At 41.7% G+C, this 25,316-nt stretch overlaps 1 protein-coding gene across 3 annotated transcripts in view; it reads right to left on the reverse strand.

The window, feature by feature from the left end:
- LOC115109365 (nuclear pore complex protein Nup93-like) overlaps nt 1–17,516 on the reverse strand; it is a 41,278-nt gene extending 23,762 nt beyond the window's left edge. The window contains exons 1-4 of one of the 3 annotated variants that reach the window (XM_029634180.2): nt 17,364–17,516; nt 10,887–10,927; nt 4,489–4,675; nt 1,114–1,231 (exon numbers count right to left, since the gene is read on the reverse strand). In XM_029634180.2, coding sequence (XP_029490040.1) covers nt 1,114–1,231; nt 4,489–4,675; nt 10,887–10,927; nt 17,364–17,365 — 348 coding nt within the window. In that variant the 5' untranslated portion in view covers nt 17,366–17,516. Of the gene's footprint in view, nt 1–1,113; nt 1,232–4,488; nt 4,676–10,886; nt 10,931–17,363 lie in introns of all 3 variants that reach the window. The other 2 variants (XM_029634182.2, XM_029634181.2) reach the window with 2 other exon arrangements.
- Between the last annotated feature and the right edge of the window lie 7,800 nt (nt 17,517–25,316).

The raw sequence follows: 25,316 nt of genomic DNA on the forward strand, positions 1-25,316 counted from the left end.
GGAAGGAGATGTGTTGTCTCCTAGAGATGAACGTACTTTGGTGCAAAAAAGTGCAAATCAACAGCAAAGGACCTTGTGAAGATGCTGGAGGAAACAGGTACAAAAGTATCTATATCCACAGTAAAACGAGTCCTATATCGACATAACCTGAAAGGCTGCTCAGCAAGGAAGAAGCCACTGCTCCAAAACCACCATAAAAAAAAGCCAGACTACAGTCTGCAACTGCACGTGGGGACAAAGATCGTACTTTTTGGAGAAATGTCCTCTGGTCTGATGAAACAAAAATAGAACTGTTTGGCCATAATGACCATTGTTAGGTTTGGAAGAAAAAGGGGGTGGCTTGCAAGCTGAAGAACACCATCCCAACCGTGAAGCACAGGGGTGGCAGCATCATGTTATGGGGGTGCTTTGCTGCAGGAGGGACTGGTGCACTTCTCAAAATTGATGGCATCATGAGGTAAGAAAATTATGTGGATATTTTGAAGCAACATCAAGACATCAGTTACGAAGTTAAATGATTAAATGTGGGATTAAATGCCAGGAATTGTGAAAAACTGAGTTTAAATGTATTTGGCTAAGGTGTATATCAACTTCAGACTTCAACTGTACCAGAGACAGTTCAATACCCCCACATGTAAATCACATAGACATCTACCAAAGACAATTAAAATCCAATCAAAGGACGTTGGGTTAACTTTTGTGCATGCGTTTGAATTGCAAACTCTCAGCACTTCAGGCAGTGGGTTTGATATACAGAATGATGAGTAAAGATTTGGACACAATCCACGTCAGACATCTTTTCCTAGACACACATTTCTAATACTTCCAAAAATAAGAAACTGCAATGATCCTCCAACAGAATCCGTCAGCTTGTTTCCTATTAGCATAAAAAAATCATTACGCAGTAAACCTCAGCTGTGACATTAACAGAACCAGATATGAAACTGCCAGTTTGACTAAAGCATCATTACCAACTCAAAAACATTCATTACCATCACTTGCCCGGCTGCCTTTGCCTCTGAAAAACGCAGAAGAGAAGGTTGTGACATACCAGAGAACAGGTAAGGATGTAAAAGTAGCCCTACACTCGTAGAGACAGTCTGAAATGAATACCTGGATGTCAGTGTCTTTCACTGGCTCCAGAGGTTCAAAGGTGGTGGCAGCACTCAAGCTCTCCAGACGCTGGGAGATGTGGAATATGTCCAGACCTCTGGAACCCAGGAGGATAGAGCTACAGGGAACAGAGGAAGAGTAGATTGTGTTTGTTTAGTATAGTATCCTCTAGAGCAGGTATTCCCAATCTGGGGTACGCCTAATAAAAATGTGATTCACATTTGACTAATTCATTTTTTTCTTCACATTTTAACAGTTCATTTATATTTTCCAACGGGGCTATAGATGTGGGTGAGTTTTTTCTTTGCCTGGGTAGCCTAGTTTCACTGTCAAAAAATCAAATTAAACCTTCTAGATGTTCAGCAAAATAACAACACAATGTCAAATACAGGTAGCCTAGTCAAATAATTAACATCCAATCACATTAACCATTACTCTCTCGCGGGAATTCCACTAACGGTCCGTGTGTAGCCAAACATAGCTGCTACTCATGTTTGTATCTGTACTGATGGTGCAAAAGCCATGACAGGGAGACATAGTGGAGTGGTAACGTGCGTGCAAGCAGTTGCTCCCGACACCACATGGGTACACTGCAGCATCCACCAAGAGGCTCTTGCTGCCAAAGGAATGCCTGACAGCTTGAAAGACGTTTTGGACACTACAGTGAAAATGGTTAAAGCAAGGCCCCTGAACTCTCATGTATTTTCTGCACTATGCAATGATATGGGCAGCGACCATGTAACACTTTTATAACATACAGAAGTGCGATGGTTATCAAGGGGTAGAGTATTGACAGGTTTGTTAAATTGAGAGACAAGCTTAAAGTGTTCTTTAATTTTAACTTGTCTAACCGCTTGCATGATGACAAGTTTCTCACATGACTGGCCTATCTGGGTGATGTTTTTTCCTCACCTGAATGATCTGAATCTAGGATTACAGGGACTCTCCACAACTAGATTCAATGTGCGGGACAAAATTGAGGCTATGATTAAGAAGTTGGAGCTCTTCTCTGTCTGCATTAACAAGGAAAACACACAGGTATTTCCATCATTGTATGATTTTTTTGTGTGCAAATTAACTCAAGCGTATGGACAATGTCAAATGTGATATAGCAAAGCATCGAGTGAGTTGGGTGAGCAATTACACAGGTACTTTCCCAAAACAGATGACACAAACAACTGGATTCGTTATCCCTTTCATGCCTTGCCTCCAGTCCACATACCGATATCTGAACAAGAGAGACGGTTCTGTGAAAATAGTATTTAATCAGGATAGGGCTGCTCTCAAGAGTATCCTGCCTTGGCAAATTGTGCTGTTAAGACACTGATGCCCTTTGCAAACACGTACCTATGTGAGAATAGATTCTCAGCCCTCACTAGCATGAAAACTAAATACAAGCACAGACTGTTTGTGGATAAGGATTTAAGACAGAGCCTCTCCAATACAACCCATTGCAGTTATGTGCATCCTTTCAAGCACACCCTTCTCATTAACCTGTGTTGAGTTATTAACCATTTTTGATGAACAAATACATTTTTATATGTAAGATGGCTAAATAAAAGGGCTAAATTATTTATTATTATTACTCGTGCCCTGGTCCTAGAAGAGCTATATGTCACTTACCACGAGCCGGGTTGTGACAAAAACTCAAACTCATTCTTATGTTGAATAAATGTATCGTATAGTGTGTGTGTGTGTGTGTGTGTGTGTGTGTGTGTGTGTGTGTGTGAGACAGGCTTACAATGATGGCAAAAAAACAACATTTGAGAGTGGTGCTCTGGTGCTAGAGGGGGTACGCAGCTGGAGTTTCAATGTTTAAAGGGGGTACAGGACTATAAAAAGTTTGGAAACCACTGCTCGAGGGCATGAGGAGCATGAAGTAAGTTCACTGCAATGCAGAACATAACAAAGCTACACTGCGTTTCATATGCCAGTGAAATGTGGGGAGCAGCTACCTATTAAGCCTACCCCCTACTTTTTCGAACATTCTGTTAAAAATCGCGCAACATTTCAGCGCCCTGCTACTCATGCCAGGAATATAGTATATGCATATGATTAGTATGTGTGGATAGAAAACACTTAGACGTTTATAAAACTGGTTAAATCACGGATGTGGCTTTACCAGAACGGGAGTTTCATCGAAAAGCGCAGGAAAACCTGATCACTGAAAATGGAAATAAATATCCTTGCGCTACTTCCAGCAATTGTTCAAAGTGAACCGAATTACATAAGACCGAGATTTCAACGCCTACAGCTTCCACACGTTGTCTAGAGTCTTGTCATTTGATTCAGCTTTGATTCTTGGTTGAACCGAATCAAGGGAACCACTTCCCTCCAGTCTCCGCCCAGCTATTTTTGTCGAGCCTTCTCTGGACATTTTTTTCCAGACGACAGCTAAGGATTTTACATCGCCTTCCTGATCAATTTTATCGCTTATTAACGTGTACTAATACCTAAAGTTGCATTACAAAAGTATTTCGAAGTGTTTTGTGAAAGTTTATCGTCGACTTTTTGAATTTAAAAAAATGACGTTACGTTATGAAACGCTGTTTTTTTTCGTTGATCACACAGTCTACATATAACGATATCTAGGCTATATATGGACCGATTTAATCGAAAAAAAGACCCAATAGTGATTATGGGACATCTAGGAGTGCCAACAAAGAAGATGGTCAAAGGTAATGAATGTTTTCTATTTTATTGTGCGGTTTGTGTAGCGCCGAATATGCTAATTATTTTGTTTACGTCCCCTGCGGGTCTTTTGTGGTGTTACATGCTATCAGATAATAGCTTCTCATGCTTTCGCCGAAAAGCATTTTAAAAATCTGACTTGTTGCCTGGATTCACCATGAGTGTAGCTTTAATTCAATACCCTGCATGTGTATTTTAATGAACGTTTGAGTTTTAACTAATACTATTAGCATTTAGCGTAGCGCATTTGCATTTCCAGAGCTCTAAATGGGACGCAAGCGTCTCAGTAGGAGCAAGAGGTTAACCCGCCATCATAAATAAGTTCTTAAAGACATCTCCCATAACAGAATAGCTCCAATAAACTGGGTGTCCAAGAGTACAAATACTGATGAAACATATCTATCTTCTATTTCACACGCTATAGTGACAAGATCACATAATTGCAAGTAGTCCAAACGCAGTCAGATATATTGACATCTGAAAAATAACCAATCATAATGATAAGCTTTTGTGCAGATGACTTCAACATCTTACTACCATCAGCCTCATTCATTACAGGGGAAATAATGAGATATTACTAGAAAAAGGGAACTGGCCTACACGTCACATGTGATTTCAATGTGTGGGTCATCTCTAAAATAAAATAAATATCTGTGACTGACTGATACACAAGAGAGAACATACGCTTTTACGTCAGCAGCGTCTTGCGACGTTCGGGTTAAGGTGCGGGAACGTAGCCTCTCTCCAGCCTGCTGGATCTCCTGAAGGTTCCTCTCAACATGGGGAAGCTCAGACACAGCCTCTGTTTCCGCTGCAAGCTGCTCCGCCTGCTGCAGGAGCTCTCCAAAGCCCTCCGCTTCCATGGCAACCACTAGAAGTTAAGGGACAGAATGGCTGGGTTAAAAACCAATGACTATTCTGGATTCAATTACATGCAGTCTTTATGGCCTTAACAGATTGAATCACATGATAGTGTGTTACAGTGCAGTCGGAAAGTATTCAGACTCCTAGACTTTTTCCACATTATGTTACGTTACAGCCTTATTCTAATGGACTAAATAGAAAATGTTCCTAAACAATCTACACACAATTCCCCATGACGACAAATTGAAAACAGGTTCTTAGACATTTTGCAAATGTTTTCAAAATAAAAAACAGAAATACATTATTTACATAAGTATTCAGACACTTTGCTATGAGACTAAAAATTGAGATTAGGTGCATCGTTTTTACAGTGTTCATCCTTTAGATGTTTCTACAACTTGGAGTCCACCTGTGGTAAATTCAATTGATTGGACATGATTTGGAGAGGCACACAGCTGTCTACATAAGGTCCCACAATTGAAAGTGCATGTCAGAGCAAAAAAAAAGCCATGAGGTCGAAGGAATTGTCCATAGAGCACCAAGACAGGATTGTGTCGAGGAACAGATCTGGGGAAGGGTAACAAAACATTTCCTGCAGGATTGAAGGTCCCCAAAAACAGTGGCCTCCATCATTCTTAAATGGAATAAGTTTGGAACCACCAAGACTCTTTCTAGAGCTTGCTCCCCCGGCCAAACTGAGCAATTGGGAGAGAAGGGCCTTGGTCAGGGAGGTGACCAAGAACCCAATGGTCACTCTGACAGAGCTCCAGATTTCCTCTGTGGAGGTGGGAGAACCTTTCAGAAGGACAACCATCTCTTCAGTACTCCACCAATCAAGCCTTTATGGTAGAGTGGCTAGACGAAAGCCACTCCTCAGTAAAAGGCACATGACAGCCTGCTTGAAGTTTGCCAAAAGGCACCTAAAGGACTCACAGACCATGAGAAACAAGATTCGCTGGTCTGATGAAACCAAGATTGAACTCTTTGGCCTGAATGCCAAGCGTCATGTCTGGAGGAAACCTAACACAATCACTACGGTGAAGCATATTGGTGGCAGCATCATGCTGTGGGGATGTTTTCAGCGCTAGGGACTGTGAGTCAGAATTGAGGGAAAAATGAACAGAGCAAAGTACAGAGAGATCCTTGATGAAAACCTGCTCCAGAGCGCTCAGGACTTCAGACTGGGGCGAAGGTTCACCTTCCAACAGGACAATGACCCTAAGCACAGCCAAGACAACACGGGAGTGGCTTCGGGACAAGTCTCCGAACGTCATTGAGTGCCCCAGCCAGAGCCTGGACTAGAACCCAATCAAACATCTCAGGAGACACCTGAAAATAGCTGTGCAGCGATGCTCCTAATCCAACCTGACAGAGTTTGAGAGGATCTGTAGAGAAGAATGGGAGAAACTCCCCAAATACAGGTGTGCCAAACTTGTAGTGTCATACTCGAGGCTGTACTTGCTGCCAAAGGTGCTTCAACAAAGTACTGAGTACAAGTTATGTAAATAGAATATTTCATTTTTTTATACATTTGCAAACATTTTTAAAAACCTGTTTTTGCTTTGTCGTTATGAGGTAGTGTGTGTAGATTGATTAAATATTTTTTCCCCCATCAATTTGAGAATAAGGCTGTAACGTAACAAAATGTGGGAAGAATACTTTCCAAGTACACAGTACGTAATGTCAGTGCATGTAATGTTATTGTTGATTGGACGGTGGTTGCAGCAAATTTAGATACACAATTCATTGGTATATACAGCCTGAGCCCTTGATCATGACTCTTAGTTCCATTACATTACACAAAAGAGTCATGGACGAAGGCGTGTTCTGTACGGGGGAGTTTTGTTAAGAGCCCCTACGCTCAAATCTGAACATTAACACGTGTCACTTGCGGTACAGTTTTGGAAGCATAAGGACCTTATCTTTCATATCACGAGAAATTATTTAAAAAATAAAAGTTAAATTGATATACCCCTTGATAGGTTAGTGTTCCCACACGGACTTATCTCCATGTTACAAGAGGCAACCACCTGTGATAATTAGCCATCTTGTATGCTCCGAACACCTATGTGTAAGCGGAACTCGGGAAGTGTAGTTTCGTCAGATGGATGCTCCATAGCTGTATGGATTGGTGCAAAACTGCTACAGTAAGTGTATTTTTTTTGAAGGATTCTTTCTCTCATTGATAAAAGGGCCATACACAACAAAGCATGCTTCACTCATGCTGCCAAACATACCCTAGTAAAACTGAACATCCTATCGATCCTTGACTTCGGCGATGTCATTTACAAAATAGCCTCCAACACTCTACTCAGCAAATTGGATGTAGTCTATCACAGTGCCATCCGTTTTGTCACCAAAGCCCCATATACTATCCACCACTGCGACCTGTATGCTCTCGTTGGCTGGCCCATGCTTCATATTCGTCGCCAAATCCACTGGCTCCAGGTAATCTATAAGTCTTTGCTAGATAAAGTCCCGCCTTATCTCAGCTCACTGGTCACCATAGCAGCACCCACCCGTAGCACGCGCTGCAGCGGTATATTTCACTGGTCACCCCCAAAGCCTATTCCCCCTTTGGCCGCCTTTCCTTCCAGTTCTCTGCTGCCAATGACTGGAACGAATTGCAAAAATCACTGAAGCTTGAGTCCTATATCTCCCTCACTAACTTTAAACATCAGCTGTCAGAGCAGTTTACTGATCATTGCACCTGTACACAGCCCATCTGTAAATAGTCCACCCAACTACCTCATCCCCATATTGTTATTTATTTTTTTGCACCACATTATCTCTACTTCCACATTCATCTTCTGCACATCTATCACTCCAGTGTTAATGCTAAATTCTAATTATTTCGCCACTGTGGCATATTTATTGCCTTACCTTCCTAATGTTACTACATTTGTAAACACTGTATATAGATTTTTCTATTGTGTTATTGTACGTTTGTTTATCCCATGTGTAACTGTATTGTTTGTGTCGCACTGCTTGATCTTGGCCAGGTCGCAGTTGTAAATGAGAACTTGTTCTCAACTGGCTGATCTGGTTAATTTTAAAAATATATATATTTTTAAATGTTACGAAAGCTGTATCGCAAGTGATGATGATTGATGTTTTGTAAATGTTAAAATACAGCGTTGGGATTGTAGTTCACATGAGGTGATCGTGGGCTAAGCTAATGGTTAAAAAATGTAGGAAGAAGGCAGAATGCCGCCTGCAAAATCATGTAAATGTTCCTTACAACACAATGTTCCTTACAACATTAAATTACACTTGAACTTACTCTACCGCTTGTCTGTGCGGTTTGTCCTTCAGCTGCTTTTAATTTGAGACAAATAATCCACAGGAAAGTATTGTTAATCCAACTTTTTAGAGCGCCTGTACCAGAGTTTCCATTAGGAAGATGTGGCGCTGGACAATGTGACCAGGAAGATTTTAATTTACTGGCCCTTTGAGAAATGTAAGCATATGCATTGGGTGCATAACCCATTAGGGCATCCATCCACGGTGCTCAGAATGACATGAATCCCATTTGGACTATTTTCAAACACTTACCAAAATGCAATTCGCAGGAAAACACCATTCTAAACCTGCGCACCTGATAGCGATTTCATACGTGACAGAGATGAAAATCTGTTAGAAACTTAGAAAGAGGGGGATTCTAAAGATGCAACAACCAGGATTGTGCCTTTGGGTTCTGGACAATGAAAGAAAGTTGATATGAGCACCAATAGAACAGGAGATAAATGGCATAATGGTGGGTCCAATAAGGAAGTAAATGGAAATGAATGTCAAAATTATATAAAAAAGTTACTCCTGCCTATACAGCAATAAATAAAATAATTCAAAATACTTCAACAGAAAGCATGACTGAGCCACAGAGGAATCGAGGATCATTCATTTCTATAAAAAATTGATGTGGATTGTTTCAAATCACAAGACATCCAGTGGAACAGCCACTTTACAATAGTGCATCTAAATATTTTTGGGAAGTATTCCCAGGTGTCTCCGGGAAGGTGGTGATTGACTCCGCTGTCCTGGCGTCGTGAGGGAGTTTGGGCAACAGTTTTGACTGGGCTGTGGCATTTGGGCAGGGCGGGTGGCAATAGGCCTATCTGATTGAGTTGCAAATGTCAGTGAAAGGCATCTAACGTGTGAAGATGTTTCTTGAGTAAAATGTTGAGACAAGGGCAGGTGTGGCAAAATAAGTGAGTCTCTCAGCTGTCTCCCGCCAATTCTTACGCATTCCTTGTTTAATTGTTTCTCTGTCCTGATAATGTCGAGCGAGTTCTGATAATGTTGAGGGAGTGCACGCGCCTGAGCAAGCATAGAAGTACCTTGGCCTGCCGTGCAGAAATGTAGGAAAGTGTTTATTTTTAACATCCATTGTGAATGACAATATATTAAAACTAAAGTTTCTCACAACTATTTGAAAAACTTTCCAACAATCCCCCTCTATAATAACCAATCCACTGTGTGACAGAACAACGTTATAGGCCTACTACTGCATTGGTCTATAGGCTGAGTTCCACGAGCTTATTTCTTTAGCCGCCAATGGATCACGGTGTATCAATGTGTCCGTATGGCAGAGGCTGGTGATCTCGCATTAGTTGACTTTAACTTTTAGATTTTCATAACATGAAAACAGATTTTTATCATTAACCATGTGAAAATGATTGAGAAACAAAAGCAATATGAAACTGTTCCACAAAAATGCGCATATGAAAATCAACTGGCACGCAGAATGGTAGAATAAATTGTATTCCTCCCCAAACTTGAAACTCATGTACCTCCTTTGAAGAATTGCCTCCAAGTTTCCATGGTCAGATTTTGCCTATAGGCTACTTTAAAGCAAGGTAAGACATGGCTCATAATATGAAAGAAAACATTCAGGTTTCGGAATACATAATGCCTCCAGCCCGCATTGTATAGTGGTGGGTGTAGCACTGATAGCTTGTTGCCTATGCACTTGAATGTTGAATGGGATGTGCAGTTCAATTACCAGTTGAGAAATAAAAATGACTATTTTACAAAACTGTTTAACACACGATTGCATTTAGAGTTGTTGTGCAAAATCCTTTGCCAAGATAACCCATCCACCTGACAGGTGTGGCATATCAAGAAGCTGATTAAACAGCATCATTAAACAGGTGCACCTTGTGCTGGGGACAATAAAAGGCCACCCTAAAATGTGCAGTTTTGTCACATAACACAATGCCACAGGTGTCAAGTTGAGATAGCATGCAATTGACAAGCTGACTGCAGGAATGTCCACCAGAGCTGTTGCCAGAGAATTTAATGTTTATTTCTCTACCATAAGCCACCACCAGTCATTTTAGAAAATTTGGCAGTATGTCCAACCAGCTTCACAACCGCAGACCACGTGGAACCACACCAGCCCAGGACCTCCACACATCCGGCTTCTTCACCTGCGGGATCGTCTGAGGCCAGACACCCGATGAAACTGAGGAGTATTTCTGTCTGTAATAAAGCCCTAAATCTCATTCTGATTGGCTGGGCCTAGCTCCCCAGTGTGTGGGCCTATGCCCTCCCAGGCCCACCCACGGCTGTGCCCCTGCCCAGTCATGTGAAATTTATAGATTAAGGCCTAATGAGTTTTAGACAATTTACTGATTTCCTTATTAGGAACTGGAACACAGTAAAATCGTTGAAATAGTTGCGTTCATATATTGGTTTAGTATAAATACCTGCAGACTTCAGACATGAGTTTGCTCATGACCGAAGGCATGTGCACAAGACTGAAGTGCATGCAAATTAACTGAAGTATGTAAGCATTTGATTTTGCACAGAATGCTGTAGTGGGAAGATGGCGGTAGTGGACGCTGAGTTCGAATTAAGCAGCGCGTCGAGTAAATTTGGTGAAGACGAATGTCCTGAATGGACAACAGTAATATTGCAAACTGGAACAAAAAGGAAATTGCCTAAAATTGGAGTGGAGGATACGTGTGTAAATTATAATGAATCACTTCTTTTTGGGATGTGTTTGTTGAGTAAGAATGTATATGTGGGAAACCTGTTTGAGGTGTTAAATGGTGAAGTATGTGCTTGGAAAAGAGTCTTTCAGAGTGGCCAGGAATGGTCTTATTTTGATTATTTGTATTTCTGAAGAGCAGAGGAAGATTGCAGTGGGCCTCAAAAGAATCCAGAAAACATTAGTTTGGCGTTTGGAACTTTGTAGTAGAGCACCCGTTGAATACCTGAAGAGAATTCCTGGCGTGGTTTGTGCCCAGCGTCTGACCTGCTGGGTGAATGGAGAAAAGAAGAAAGTCTGTCGGTCCTGTTGTTTTTTGATAAAGAGCAAATACCTACGCATGTGAAGAGCATTCACCCCAAACCACTGCAGTGTAAGAATTGTAAAGGATTTGGCCATGTTTCAAGTGTGTGTAGACAAACAGAGTATACTGAAGAATGGAGTGTAGAAGGACAACGTTGTTGCAATTGTGGTGGGGATCATGATCCGGAGTGCCTTGCAAGGGTGAAGGAAATTGAGGTGGCAAAAGTTAGAGCGCTCAATCAAATATCCTATGTGGAGGTGAAAAATTGAGAAAACAAGTGATGCTAGTGGATACACAACAGCCTGTAGTAAATGTTTACTGCCAGACAAAAGGTGTGTTAAAAGGGTGTATTTTGGGGGATTACGTGATGCAGCAAAGCTAGAAAGAAGCGTGACCGAGAACTCCAGATAAATCTTTAACAAACTTATCCTAAAACTTGATATCAGTATGGATAAAGTTTACTACATTGTAGCCATGAGTGGTGATATACCTACGAGATAGAAAGGAAAGGGAAGCACCAAAACAGACCAAGAAACAATGGAAAAAGAACCTCTGACCATGGCCTCCTCGGAAACCCAAGATATCACCATGACACCCCAGGAAGAAGTTAGACTAGCTCACATCCTCAAAGTGATCAAAGAAGGCAATGACAGGGGCAGAACATAAAAGGTTACAGAGGGAATGGGTAGGACAGGTCTTTGCCTCTTCATAAAACACAAAGACACCGGGAGTAGCTGTGTTGATTAATAAGAATTTACTCTTCTGTGTTACGAAAACAATTTTTGATCCACTGGGATGTTATGTAGGGGTCCATGGCAGAATGCATTCTGAATATTGGACCTTGCTTAATGCATATGCACCTAATTATGATTGTACTTTTATTCAAGATATATTCCTCAAGGTAGCGCAATTTCAGGGAACACTTAGTTTGGGGCGACTTTCATTTTTGTCTGGACACGATTCTGGATAGATCCTCAACTAAAGCAACCTCATTGACCAAGTCCGCCAAATGCACTATCATTTATGAAAGACATAGGGAGACAGCTCCACCAACAAGATAGGGATTACTCATTCTACTCTTGCCCACCTAACTCTTATACCCGGATTGATTATTTTCTCCTATCAGCACAGGTAACCCATAGTTGTGGAAACTGAGTATTTATCCAGAACTATCTCAGATCATTCTCCCCTCAAACTTTCTGTTTGGATGCCAGGCAGAGTTCAAGGGACTTATAGATGGTGCCTAAACCCAACTCTTTTGAAACTGGCAGAATTTTGTCAATTTATCAGAGACCAAATTATGTTTGTCTGTGAAACAAACTGTCCTCTCCCAATAGTTTTGTACTCTGGGATACACAAAAGGCCTTTCTTAGGGGTCAAATAATTTCCTATACCAAAGGTCTTAAAAGGAAATGCACTGCTGAATTGGATGAATTAGAGAATGAAATCTTATTAATACAAAAAGAACACCAAAAATGTGTCTCTAAAGAAACATACCGCTCGCTCATTGGTGAATAAAAAACTAAAATATAATAACAAAACTGAAAAGGCTATTCTTAGAACTAGGCAAAGACATTATGAATTGGGGGAGAACACACACAAAGTATTGGCCTGACAGAAAAGCTGAGAATTTGAGAACCATCAACTCTATTGAAATAGAGAACGGTCAAGTGTCTCACAACCCGGAAGATAATGATTAATTTAAACAATACTATTCTAAGTTATACACTTCTGATGGAACGGAACCAGCAATGAGACACATTTCTGTCTACTATTGATCTACCGTACCTCACACAGGAAGACCAAAACGAACTAGAACGCCCCTTCACAGAACTTGAAAAGGCAATTTCTTTGCTACAATCCAGCAAATCACCAGGAGACGATGGCTTTAAGGAGTTAAGTATTTGCTTATTCCACTCGATGGATGTTCTAACTTTAGCAGCTGAGACGCATAGCCTACCGGACTCCTTTTCCACGGCTATTATAACAGTTACACATACAAAAATAAAGATCCTCTACAATGCTCTTCCTATAGGCCGATCTCGCTCCTCAATGATGACTATAAATCGATTTCTAAGGCGATGGCTAATAGATTAGGACCATATTTGGCCAACCTGATTAATACCGATCAAACAGGCTTCATACAGAAAAGATCCTCCACCAATAATTTGCGAAGGTTATTCAATGTAATTGACATGGCCAGTGTGAGGAGCGATCCTAGTATAGCAGTATCTCTAGACGCTGAAAAGGCCTTTGATAGGCTGGAGTGGCCATACCTATTCAAGGTACTTGCTAAATTTAACTTTGGTCCTCTGTTTGTCAACTGGGCTAAGACTTTATACTATAAACCGCAAGCCAATATCAAAACTAATGGCATGATGTCAGCCACATTCCCAATCTTTAGAGGTAGTAGACAGGGCTGTTCACTTTCCCCACTCCTTTTTGTGCTAGCCATTGAACCTCTGGTGGAGGCCATAAGAACGGATCCTGGCATAAAGGGCTTTCAGGTGGGCCAGATAACGCATAGGATCGCATTGTTCGCAAACTACATTATTTTGTTCCTCTCTGACCCGACCCATCAAAACTACAGACGCTTTGGGGTACATACAGCTAGCTCTATATCAGGTTACAAAGTCAACATGGACAAAAGTGAAATGCTTCCACTGACTCGCTTTGACTATAGCATCTGTGAACAAATGGATCCCTTCAGATGGTTGCCACAGGGGTTCAAATGTCTAGGAATTAAAGTAGATCATGACTTAAGAAATTTGTACAAGCTTAACTACTCTGTCTTGGGTCAGAAGGTGGTGGATGACTTGAATAGATGGACAGATCTGGCTCTCACATTATTTGGGAGAATTAGCTGTATTAAGACAAACGTTCTACCTATTTCAATCTTTACCCATATCCCTACCAAAGAGTTTCTTTAACAAGACCATAAGACAATTTGTATGGAAGAGCAAAACCCCAAGGGTGAGCCTGGACAAATTAACGTGGGATTATAGTCTAGGAGGTCTACGCCTACCAAATTTCAAGATGTATTATTGGGGAGCGCAAATTAGATTAATTTCATTACTATTTGAAAATGAACCAGCCCCATCTTCGACTGAGATGGAAATGTTTGCTCTTAATGTAGAGGTTGGGAGTAGAGGTCGACTGATGATTTTTCAAAGCTGATACCGATTATTGGAGGACCAAAAAAAATCTGATACCAATTATATATATATATATATTTGTAATAAATGACAATTACAACAATACTGAATGAACAATTAACTTTTTTAAAACTTAATATAATACATAAATAAAAACCATTTAGTCTCAAATAAATAATGAAACATGTTCAATTTGGTTTAAATAATGCAAAAACAGTGTTGGAGAAGAAAGTAAGTGCAATATGTGCCATGTAAAAAAGCTAAAGTTTAAGTGCCTTGCTCAGAACATGAGAACATATGAAAGCTGGTGGTTCCTTTTAACATGAGTCTTTAATATTCCCAGTTAAGAAGTTTTAGGTTGTAGTTATTATAGGAATTATAGGACTATCTCTCTATACCATTTGTATTTCATATACCTTTGACTATTGGATGTAAAGTGCCTATATACTTTCCACCATAATATGCAAATAAATAAATTAAAAATCCTACAATGTGATTTTCTCTCATTTTGTCTGTCATAGTTTAACTGTACCTATGATGAAAATTACAGGCCTAATCTTTTTAAGTGGGAGAACTTGCACAATTGGTGTATGACTAAATAATTTTTTGCCTCACTGTAGATATAACCTTGAAATATCAGAAATGTGTTTTAGATGTGGAAAAACAGAAGGCGCTTTTTTGCATTCTACTTGGCAGTGTACTAAATGACAAGCCTTCTGGCATGATGTTTGTGACACCCTGGCCTTTATTATAGAGGTCCCTGTCCCACTTGACCCTGAAATATGCATTCTGGATAACTTCAAATGTAATTTTGAGGAATAATTTCAAAATCAAATTTACAGAAAAATCACCCTTGCCAGAAAATGTGTTGCATTGACATGGAAATCGGATTCCCCTCTCCTAATTACAAGATGTCTCTCTGAAATGAGTAAGTGTATTCCTATGGAGACAATTACCTATGCTTTAAGAAATAAATTCAACCACTTTCTGAAAATATGGCAACCTTTCCTGGACTATATGGAAACACTTCCATTGAGGTTGGTGGATGTGAGCTTGTAGATCAATGTAGCTATTGTCTCTCTGTAATGTACTGTTTATATTGCTTTGTGCATATGTTGGTATCTCTTGTCATTAGTCTTATTTAGTTATTATTATTATTACTATTCCAATTGAACTCATTTGTATTTTGCCATTGTTTTAATGTATTTTTTTAGGGGGGGGGTGTTGATTTACCTTTTCTCGTAGTACTTACTCTTGCCGTGTTGTATTGTTGTAGAATAATAAAAAATAAAAAAAAAATTTAAAGTGTATTTTGTTGCGTTCATTTCCAGTCAAACTGTACAGCACAAGTCTCAAAGAAGTCAACGGCACATTATTGTGGCTGCAGCAGAAAGGTTTTTGGGACTCAAGGATTTTACATCGGAAGACATGCAAGAAGTACTGGCGGCGGAAGACCCGCCCTCCCAGGTTCCGCTGGAGTCTGTGTAGGATTCAGATCTGTTTTATTGATTTTTAACAGAAAGTTGTTGGATTTCTTTTTTGGGAGTTCAGTTTTGGGGGACTCATATTTCCATCCCGCATAGTAGGTTGTGGGATGCACATTAAATTGTGGGGATCGCCAATATCATAGAAGACTATGATTTTGCATGTGCCAGAAATTTCTACTGCAGTACCCGTACTTGAAAAAGTCTGGTAAACAATACTTTCCTGTGGACATTTTGTCTCAAATTTCAACATCTGAAGTACCAACACCACCGGACAACCGGTAGAGTAAGTTCAAATGTAATTTTATTAAACATTCTGGCTTGTAAGTAACATTTAGACGATTTTGCTGTCATTAGTTTCACCCTGTATATAACGTAAACGTACAAATATGCGTAACCGAGACATTCAAACGAGGCTACAAAGAAAACTAATGTGACTGTAGCGACTGTGTTGACTTCAAAATCTGGGGTGTGAACTAGGTTTCTATTCAAGCGTTGATCGACATGGTAATGCCTCTATAGTATTGGAGAAAAGTTGAAAAAAATGGACCCTCCGTTACATCGGGACGTGTCATATCGTAATGTACAGCACGCATAAAGCAACTATTTCTGTCTTACAATCTCTCCACCAGGTGTAGCACTTCGCTCATCGTTTAAAAACAAGAACTGGACAATGACGGTGTAAGGGGGGATACCTAGTCATTTTTTGCGTCATCATTGCATGCGATCATCATTCTCAAAGCCGCCGCTTACGTCTAAGATCACTTTAGCACCGCCCTAAAATCCCGATTCAAATTCGACACAAACCTTCAAATAGGTATGTAATGACACATTATATAAAAACACTTTATAGTGTTTTATTTACATTTTAGAGGCGATAAAGTTGGACAGATCGAGTAAAAAAAAAGCAATTTTCCCACTCAACATCACCATCAAGCATTAGTTTCGCTTCCCCACCCGCCATTTTTTTTAACGACGGGGCTCATTGCCTGCATGAATTATGCAGAAACGGGAAGCGTTTAGGACATGTAATTGATTATGTTGGAAAGGGGAGAAATTGTGCTTTGCGATGGTATTGACATTACAGTTGATCTGGAAGTATTACGTTTTGGGGGCGCTAAAATAAGGGCAATTGTACGGACCAAGGCGATGTACGAGTTTACGTTACCAATTAATTGCGTATTACACAAAATGTAACCTGATTGTTCGGTTGAGCGTCGTATGTATCTTTCGAAACGTACATTTTGTAAATAACATGATAATTGTGTTGTCGAAATGGACTGGTCAGTGTTTATTATTCTGCCATAGCATGTGAATTGTCATTTTTCTGTTTGGAGCCTTTTGCTCTGTTATCCACAATGTCGGCGTAAATAACTGACATAGCGTTTCACCTAGTTGTGACTTTTCTGCGAACTACTTGCATCAAGATGCATGCAGCCACGCAATGACAGCTGAATCGAAACCAGCGCGCGCATGCCCCCTTGGCACGATGAGCAACTAGGCTGGCTAGCTAACTAGCGTGGAAAGCCTAGAATAATTGACTTTGATGACTGCCCACAACAACATCGGGAGTCTGTGTATTAGACTCCCGATATTGTGTCCCAAAGCTAACAACACTAATACGAATTACACATTTAAGAATCAGTTCGTTTACAGGTACAAAGCAAGCTAGCACTTTAGCAAGTTCATTATAGCTAAGCTAGTGACATGCAACGGCAGGTTCATAACTAGTTGTAACGCGTATTAGCTGGGTAACTTACATTAATCCTAGATAGCAAATGATCCTTTCCTGTTCCACAAATAGTCGTTTTGACAGTTGTTTTCACTCTTTTGTGCTCATCTCATTTGTTTTCCAGTCGGACATACATTTTACCCCGGCACTTCTGAGGTCTAGTCTGATTGGATGAGGCCTCGTTTTATTCTTCTTCGATGAGGTTTAATAGCGGTTGGCATCTAATACCGCCACCTACTAGACTGGAGTATAAACCCCTTATACATTGCTTGAAATAAATACATGACAAATAAACAAATACCCTACGATCTAACAGTAAACTCACTAAAAAATATATTTTAAAAACCCCATCCCACTATTAATCTATTTAGTCCTAGTTCAGGCCAACAACAGGCAACTCTGCAGTATTTTGTTTGTTTTAGTACTATTTTTTACGTTATTGGCTCAGGAATTGTTTTGTGTCATTACATACAGCCAGGAAGATAACCGACCAGAACTTCCAGCATTACGACTAGGATTACGACTTCCCTGGAGTGGATCCTTTGTTTGCTCTCCCCAGAACAATTTAACTTATTCCAGAGGCTGACCCAAAACAACACCGGCGGAGAAGAGGTACTCGAGTAGTTCTTCTGATACGATTTAGTAAGCGTGCACACCACCCACCGCTCCCGAGTATTTTACTCACTAATGTCCAATCTCTGGATAATAAAATTGATGAGCTCAAGGCGAGAGTTGCTTTTCAGAGAGACACCAGTGATTGTAAAATACTATCCTTCACAGAAACATGGCTCTCTCGAGATACACTGTCTGACTCTGTAAAGCCAGTTGGGTTCTCAGTACATTGCGCCAACAGGAACAAATATATCTCTGGGAAGAAGAAGGGTGGAGGTATATATTTTATGATTAACGACTTATGGTGTAACTGTAATAATATACAGAAACTTAAGTCTCCTCCCAGCGGATACCATGACTGCCCTCAAAGAATTTCACTGTACTTTATGCAAACTGGAAACCACATATCCCGAGGCTGCATTTATTGTAGCTGGGGATTTTAACAAAGCAAATTTGAGGAAAAGGCTCTCGAAATTCTATCAACATATTGATTATTGTACTCGAGCTGCTAGAACCCTCAACCATTGCTATACTACCTTCCAGAATACATATACGGCCCTCCATTCAGCAAATCGGACCACGATTCCATCTTGCTCCTCCCCTCCTATAGGCAGACACTCAAACAGGAAGCACCCGTGGTAAGGACTATTTCAACACTGGTCTGACCAATCGGAAACCATGCTTCAAGAATGTTTTTATCACGTGGACTGGGATATGTTCAGAGTAGCTTGAGGAAATAATATTGACACATATACCGATACGGTGAATGAGTTTATCAGGAAGTGCATGCATAGGAGATGTTGTACCCATTGTGACTATTAAAACCTACCCCAACCAGAAACCGTGGATGGATGGGAGCGTTCGTGCAAAACTGAAAGCGCGAACCACCACATTTAAGCAGGGCAAGAAGACTGGGGCGGCAGGTAGCCTAGTGGTTAGCGCGTTGGGCCAGCAACCAAAAGGTTGGTAGATCGAATCCCCGAGCTGATAAGGTCAAGATTTGTCGTTCTGCCCCTGAACAAGGCAGTTAACCCACTGTTCCTAGGCTGTCATTGTAAGTAAGAATTTGTTCTTAACTGACTTGCCTAGTTAAATAAAGTTTAGAAAATAAATATAAAATATGGAAGAATACAAACAGTATAGTTATTCCCTCCGCAAAGCAATCAAGCAGGCTAAACATCGGTATAGGGACAAAGTTGAGTCCCAGTTCAATGGCTCAGACACATGACGTATGTGGCAGGGTCTACAAACAATAACAGATTATAAAAGGAAAACCAGTCATGTTGGGGACGTCTTGCTCACGGACAGGCTGAACACCTTCTTCGCTCGCTTTGAGGATAATACAGTACCACCGACGTGGCCCGCTATCAAGGACTTCTCCGTGACCGACGTAAGACATTTAAGTGTGTTAACCCTCGCAAGGCTGCCAGCCCTGATGGCCATCTTGAAGCATGTGGGGACAACAGACTGGGATAGGGAGAGATTGAAAATATCTGTGAACACACCAGCCAGCTGGTCTGCGCATGCTCTGAGAACGCAGCGTTCTCAGAGCATGCGCAAACCAGCTGGCTGGCAGATCAGCCGGCTGGTAGACCAGCTGGCTGGTGTGTTCACAGATATATTCAGTCTCTCCCTATCCCAGTCTGTTGTCCCCACGTTTCAAGATGGCCACCATTGTCCCTGTACCTAACAAAGCAAATGTAATTGAACTAAATGACTATTGCCCCATAGCACTCACCTCTATCATCATGAAGTGCTTTGAGAGACTAGTCAAGGATCACATCACCTCCACCTTACCTGCCACCTTAGACCGACTTCAATTTGCTTACCGCCCCAATAGATCCACAGACAATGCAATCGCCACCACACTGCCCTGTCCCATCTGGACAAGAGGCATACCTATGTAAGAATGCTGTTCATTGACTATAGCTCAGCATTCAATACCATAGTACCCTCCAAGCTCATCATCAAGCTCGAGACCCTGGTTCTGAACCCCACCCTGTGCAACTGGGTCCTGGACTTCCTGACGGGTCGACCCCAGGTGGTGAAGGTAGGAAACACCTCTTCGCTGATCCTCAACACTGGGGCCCCACAAGGGTGCGTGCTCAGCCCCCTCCTGTACTCCCTGTTCACCCATGACTGTGTGGCCAAGCACACTTCCAACACAATCATCAAGTTTGCAGACGACACAACAGTATTACCAACAATGATGAGACAGCCTACAGGGAGGAGGTGAGGGCTCTGGGAGTGTGGTGCCAGGAAAATAACCTCTCACTCAACATTTTAAAAAACTAAAGAGATGATCATGGACTTCCGGAAACAGCAGAAGGAGCACCCCCTTATCCACATCGATGGGACCGCAGTGGAGAAGGTGGAAGCTTCAAGTTCCTCGGTTTACACATCACTGACAAACTGAAATGATCCACCCACACAGGCCGTGTAGTGAAGAAGGCTCAACAGCGCCTCTTCAATCTCAGGAGTCTAAAGAAATTTGGCTTAACACCTAAAACCCTCACAAACTTTTACAGATTTACAATTGAGAGAATCCTGTTGGGCTGTATCACTGCCTGGTAGGGCAACTGCACCGCCCATAACCACCAAAGGGTGGTGCGGTCTGCCCAATGCATCACTGGGGGCAAACTTCCCACCCTCCTGGACACCTACAGCACCCGATGCCATAGGAAGGCCAAAAGGATAATCAAGGACATCAACCACCCGAGCCACTGCCTGTTCACCCCGCTATCATCCAGAAGGCGAGGTCAGTTCGAGCCCAGGTAGGGGTGAGGAGTTGGTGGTTGAAGATATCCCTCTAGTGGTGTGGGAGCTGTGCTTTGGCAAAGTGGGTGGGGTTATATCCTTCCTGTTTGGCCTTGTCCGGGGGTGTCCTCGGATGGGGCCACAGTGTCTCCTGACCCCTCCTGTCTCTACCTCCAGTATTTATGCTGCAGTAGTTTATGTGTCGGGGGGCTAGGGTCAGTTTGTTATATCTGGAGTACTTCTGTCCTATTCTGTGTCCTGTGTGAATCTAAGTGTGCGTTCTCTAATTCTCTCCTTCTCTCTTTCTTTCTCTCTCTCGGAGGACCTGAGCCCTAGGACCATGCCCCAGGATTACCTGACATGATGACTCCTTGCTGTCCCCAGTCCACCTGGCCGTGCTGCTGCTCCAGTTTCAACTGTTCTGCCTTATTATTATTCGACCATACTGGTCATTTATGAACATTTGAACATCTTGGCCATGTTCTGTTATAATCTCCACCCGGCACAGCCAGAAGAGGACTGGCCACCCCACATAGCCTGGTTCCTCTCTAGGTTTCTTCCTAGGTTTTGGCCTTTCTATGGAGTTTTTCCTAGCCACCGTGCTTCTACACCTGCATTGCTTGCTGTTTGGGGTTTTAGGCTGGGCTTCTGTACAGCACTTTGAGATATCAGCTTATGTACGAAGGGCTATATAAATACATTTGATTTTGATTTGATTTGAGTACAGGTGCATCAAAGCTGGGACCGAGAGTGTAAAAAACAGCTTCTTTCTCAAGGCCATCTGACTGCTAAACAGCCATCATTAGTACATCAGAGGCTGATTAGGAATCACTGGTCACTTTTAGAAATGGATCACTAGCCACTTTAATAATGTTCCACATCCAGCATTACTCATCTCATATGTATAAACTGCACTTCACACTATTATACGGTATCTTAGTCACTTTTACATTGTGTTTACATATTGCATTACCCATTTCATATGTGTAACCGATGTGAAATGGCTAGCTAGTTAGCGGGTTGTGCGCTAATAGTGTTTCAATCGGTGACGTCACTTGCTCTGAGACCTTGAAGTAGTTGTTCCCCTTGCTCTGCAAGGGCCGCGGCTTTTGTGGAGCAATGGATAACGATGCTTCGTGGGTGTCACTTGTTGTGTGCGGAGGGTCCCTGGTTCGAGCCCAGGTAGGGGTGAGGAGAGGGACGGAAGCTATGCTGTTACATATGTATATAGTGTATTCTATCCTAAACCACTGACTATTAAACAGCCATCTCCAGCACATCAGAGGCTGCTGCCTATAGACATAGATTAGGAATCACTAGCCACTTTAAGGAAATTAAACACTTGGCACTTTAATAATGTCTCCCATCTTGCATTACTTATCTCATGTGTAAACTGTACTCTATACTATTCTATGGTATCTTAGTCACTTTACTTGTTTGTACATATTGCATCACCCATCTCATATGTATATACTGTACTCTATACACTGAGTCTTAGTCCAATGCCGCTCTGACATATACATTGCTGTGAAAAAGTATTTGCCCCCTATCTGATTTCGTATTTTTTTGCATGTCACACTTAAAATGTTTCAGATCATCAAACATTTTAATATTACACAAGTAAACACAAAATGCAGTTAAGTGATCATTTTATTTATTGAGGGAAAAAAAGCTATCCGAACCTTCATGGCCCTATGTGACAAAGTAATTCCCCCCCCTTGTTAAATCATTAATTTACTGTGGTTAATCACATTTTTTGGAAAGCAGAGTTCAATTTCACTAGCCACACCCAGGCCTGATTACTGCCAGACCTGTGGAATCAAGAAATCACTTAAATAGAACCTGTCTGACGAAGTGAAGTAGGCCAAAATATCTCAAAAAGAAAGACATGCCGCAATCCAAAGAAATTCAGGAACAGATGAAACAAAGTAATTGACATCTATCAGTCTGGAAAGGGTTACAAAGCCATTTCTAAAGCGTTGGGACTCCAGCGAACCACGGTGAGAGCCATTGTCCACAAATGGAGAAAATTTGGAACAGTGGTGAACCTTACCAGGAGTGGCCGGCCTACCAAAATTACCCCAAGAGCGCAGCGCCTACTCATCCAAGAGGTCACAAAAGAACCCACAACATCTAAAGAACGGCAGGCCTCACTTGCCTCAGTTATGGTCAGTGTTCATGACTCAACCATAAGAGACTGGGCAAAAATGGCATCCATGGCAGAGTTCCAAGGCGAAAATCACTGCTGACCAAAAAGAACAAAGGCTCGTCTCACTTTTGGCAAAAAACATCTTGATGATCCCCAAGACTTTTGGGAAAATATTCTGTGGACTGACGAGACAAAAGCTGAACTCTTTGGAAGGTGTGCGTCCCGTTACATCTGGTGTAAAAGTAACACAGCATTGCAGAAAAAAAACATACCAACAGTCAAATATGGTGGGGCGGCAGGTTAGCTTAGTGGTTAGAGCAATGGACTAGTAACCGGAAGGTTCAAACAAGTTCAAACCCCTGAGCTGACAAGGTACAAATCTGTCGTTCTGCCCCTGAACAGGCAGTTAAACCCACTGTTCCTAGGCCGTCATTGAAAATAAGAATTTGTTCTTAACTGACTTGCCTAGTTAAAGGTAAAATAAAAAATAAAATGGTGGTGTTAGTGTGATGGTCTGGGGCTGGTTTACTGCTTCAGGACCTGGACCACTTGCTGTGATTGATGGAACCATGAATTCTGCTCTACCAAAAAATCCCGAAGGCCATCTGTTCGTGACCTCAAGCTGAAGCGCACTTGGGTTCTGCAGCAGAACAATGATCCAAAACACACCAGCTAGTCCAACTCGGAATGGCTTTAAAAAAACTAAATGAAGGCTTAAGTGGCCTAGTCAAAGTCCGGACTTGAATCTGATTGAGATGCTGTGGCGTGAACTTAAAGGCGGTTCATGCTCAAACCCTCCAATGTGGCTGAATTAAAACAATTCTGCAAAGAATGGGCTAAAATTCCTCTATAGCGATGTGAAAGACTCATTGCCAGTAATCACAAATACTTGATTGCAGTTGTTGCTGCTGAGGGTGGCACAATCAGTTTAGGTTTAGGGGACAATTTTTCACATAGGGCCATGAAGGTTCGGATAGCTTTTTTCCCCCTTAATAAATTCACTTAAACTGCATTTTGTGTTTACTTGGCTTCTCTGTGTAATATTTACATTTGTTTGATCTCAAATATTTAAGTGTGACAAAAGTGCAAAAAAAATAAATCAGGAAGGGGGCAAGTACTTTTTCACTGCACTGTATGTATAGGGGCGGCAGGAAGCCTAGTGGTTAGAGAGTTGGGCCAGTAACCAAACGATTGCTAGATCGAATCCCCGAGCTGACGAGGTAAAAATCTGTCATTCTGCCCCAGAACAAGACAGTTAACCCACTGTTCCTGGGCCGTCGTTGTAAATAAGAATTAGTTCTTAACTGACTTGTGTAGTTCATGTTAAATAAAATAAGTCTTAATCCATTCCTTCGATGTACGTGTATTTTGGGTATATGTTGCGAAACTGTTAGATCTTACTTGTTAGATATTACTGCACTGTCGGAGCTTGAAGCACAAGCATTTCGTTACACTCGCAATAACATCTGCTAAACACGTGACCAATAACATTTGAAAGGGTGGGACCCTACCACTCAACACATCCTGTAATTCTTCTGACGTCAAGAGCTTGCACACCAAAATACCTCTGCAGCTGCCACCACAACCTCCATTTTCTGCACCTTGATGTTCCATCCCTGCAATACAATTGATAACCATTGCTATAAATCTAATCTTACTGAAACCTCACTTGTCCTATCGATCTGTACTGGTACAGATCTACTACACGCCACTCCTCTCAGGATCCCTCCCCCTTGACCCATCTTCCTCAGCATGACAACTTCTGCACTATAACCCTGGAAACATCAACCTGCCTCTCACCGGACATTTCAGATCCCCATTTCCCCACCCCAACAATTAACACGTACCACTACTTTCCCCAATGCTACACATTTGTCTCATGCCCATAAGCTTGACACCTGTAACGTAATGTATTCGGCAAAGGTTCGAACAGGATAACATTCTATCACTTTGTCGGGCAAAGACTCAATCTCAAAACGCAAAAGAACTGAACTCGTTTCACCACTCACTCCACGTCGTACCAAGAATCTTCCCCCTTCAGTTGGTTAACTTTCACTGCTACCCCAGTAATCACTCCTTTCAATGGCGCACCTTTCTTGAAACAATTCATATCTTTTGTCCCCATTTGGAGAGCCTGCTCCTTCTGACCAGCAGAAACTCTCAAGACCACTTCTGGTTACCCACACCGAATCCACAGCACCAAAACACTTTACACCCACACTGAAACCACAAATAGATCAGCCGAAAGGCAAGGGTCCACTTATTCATCCTGACCTGAAAACGTCACCTCCAATTCACACTTTAACAAACCCTCCCCCATTTGGCTCATGCTCACCCCCTTCCAACCTACCTCACCCTCCATATTTTAGGTATACATCTCCTTATATGCCACTTGACATACATCTTGTTCATGCAGTCAAGGATGCCATTTACCTGGCGGTCACAGTCAGCACGAACCCATCA

The sequence above is a fragment of the Oncorhynchus nerka genome, linkage group LG25 (assembly GCF_034236695.1).
Source record: "Oncorhynchus nerka isolate Pitt River linkage group LG25, Oner_Uvic_2.0, whole genome shotgun sequence".
Classification (NCBI taxonomy): Eukaryota; Metazoa; Chordata; class Actinopteri; order Salmoniformes; family Salmonidae; genus Oncorhynchus; species Oncorhynchus nerka.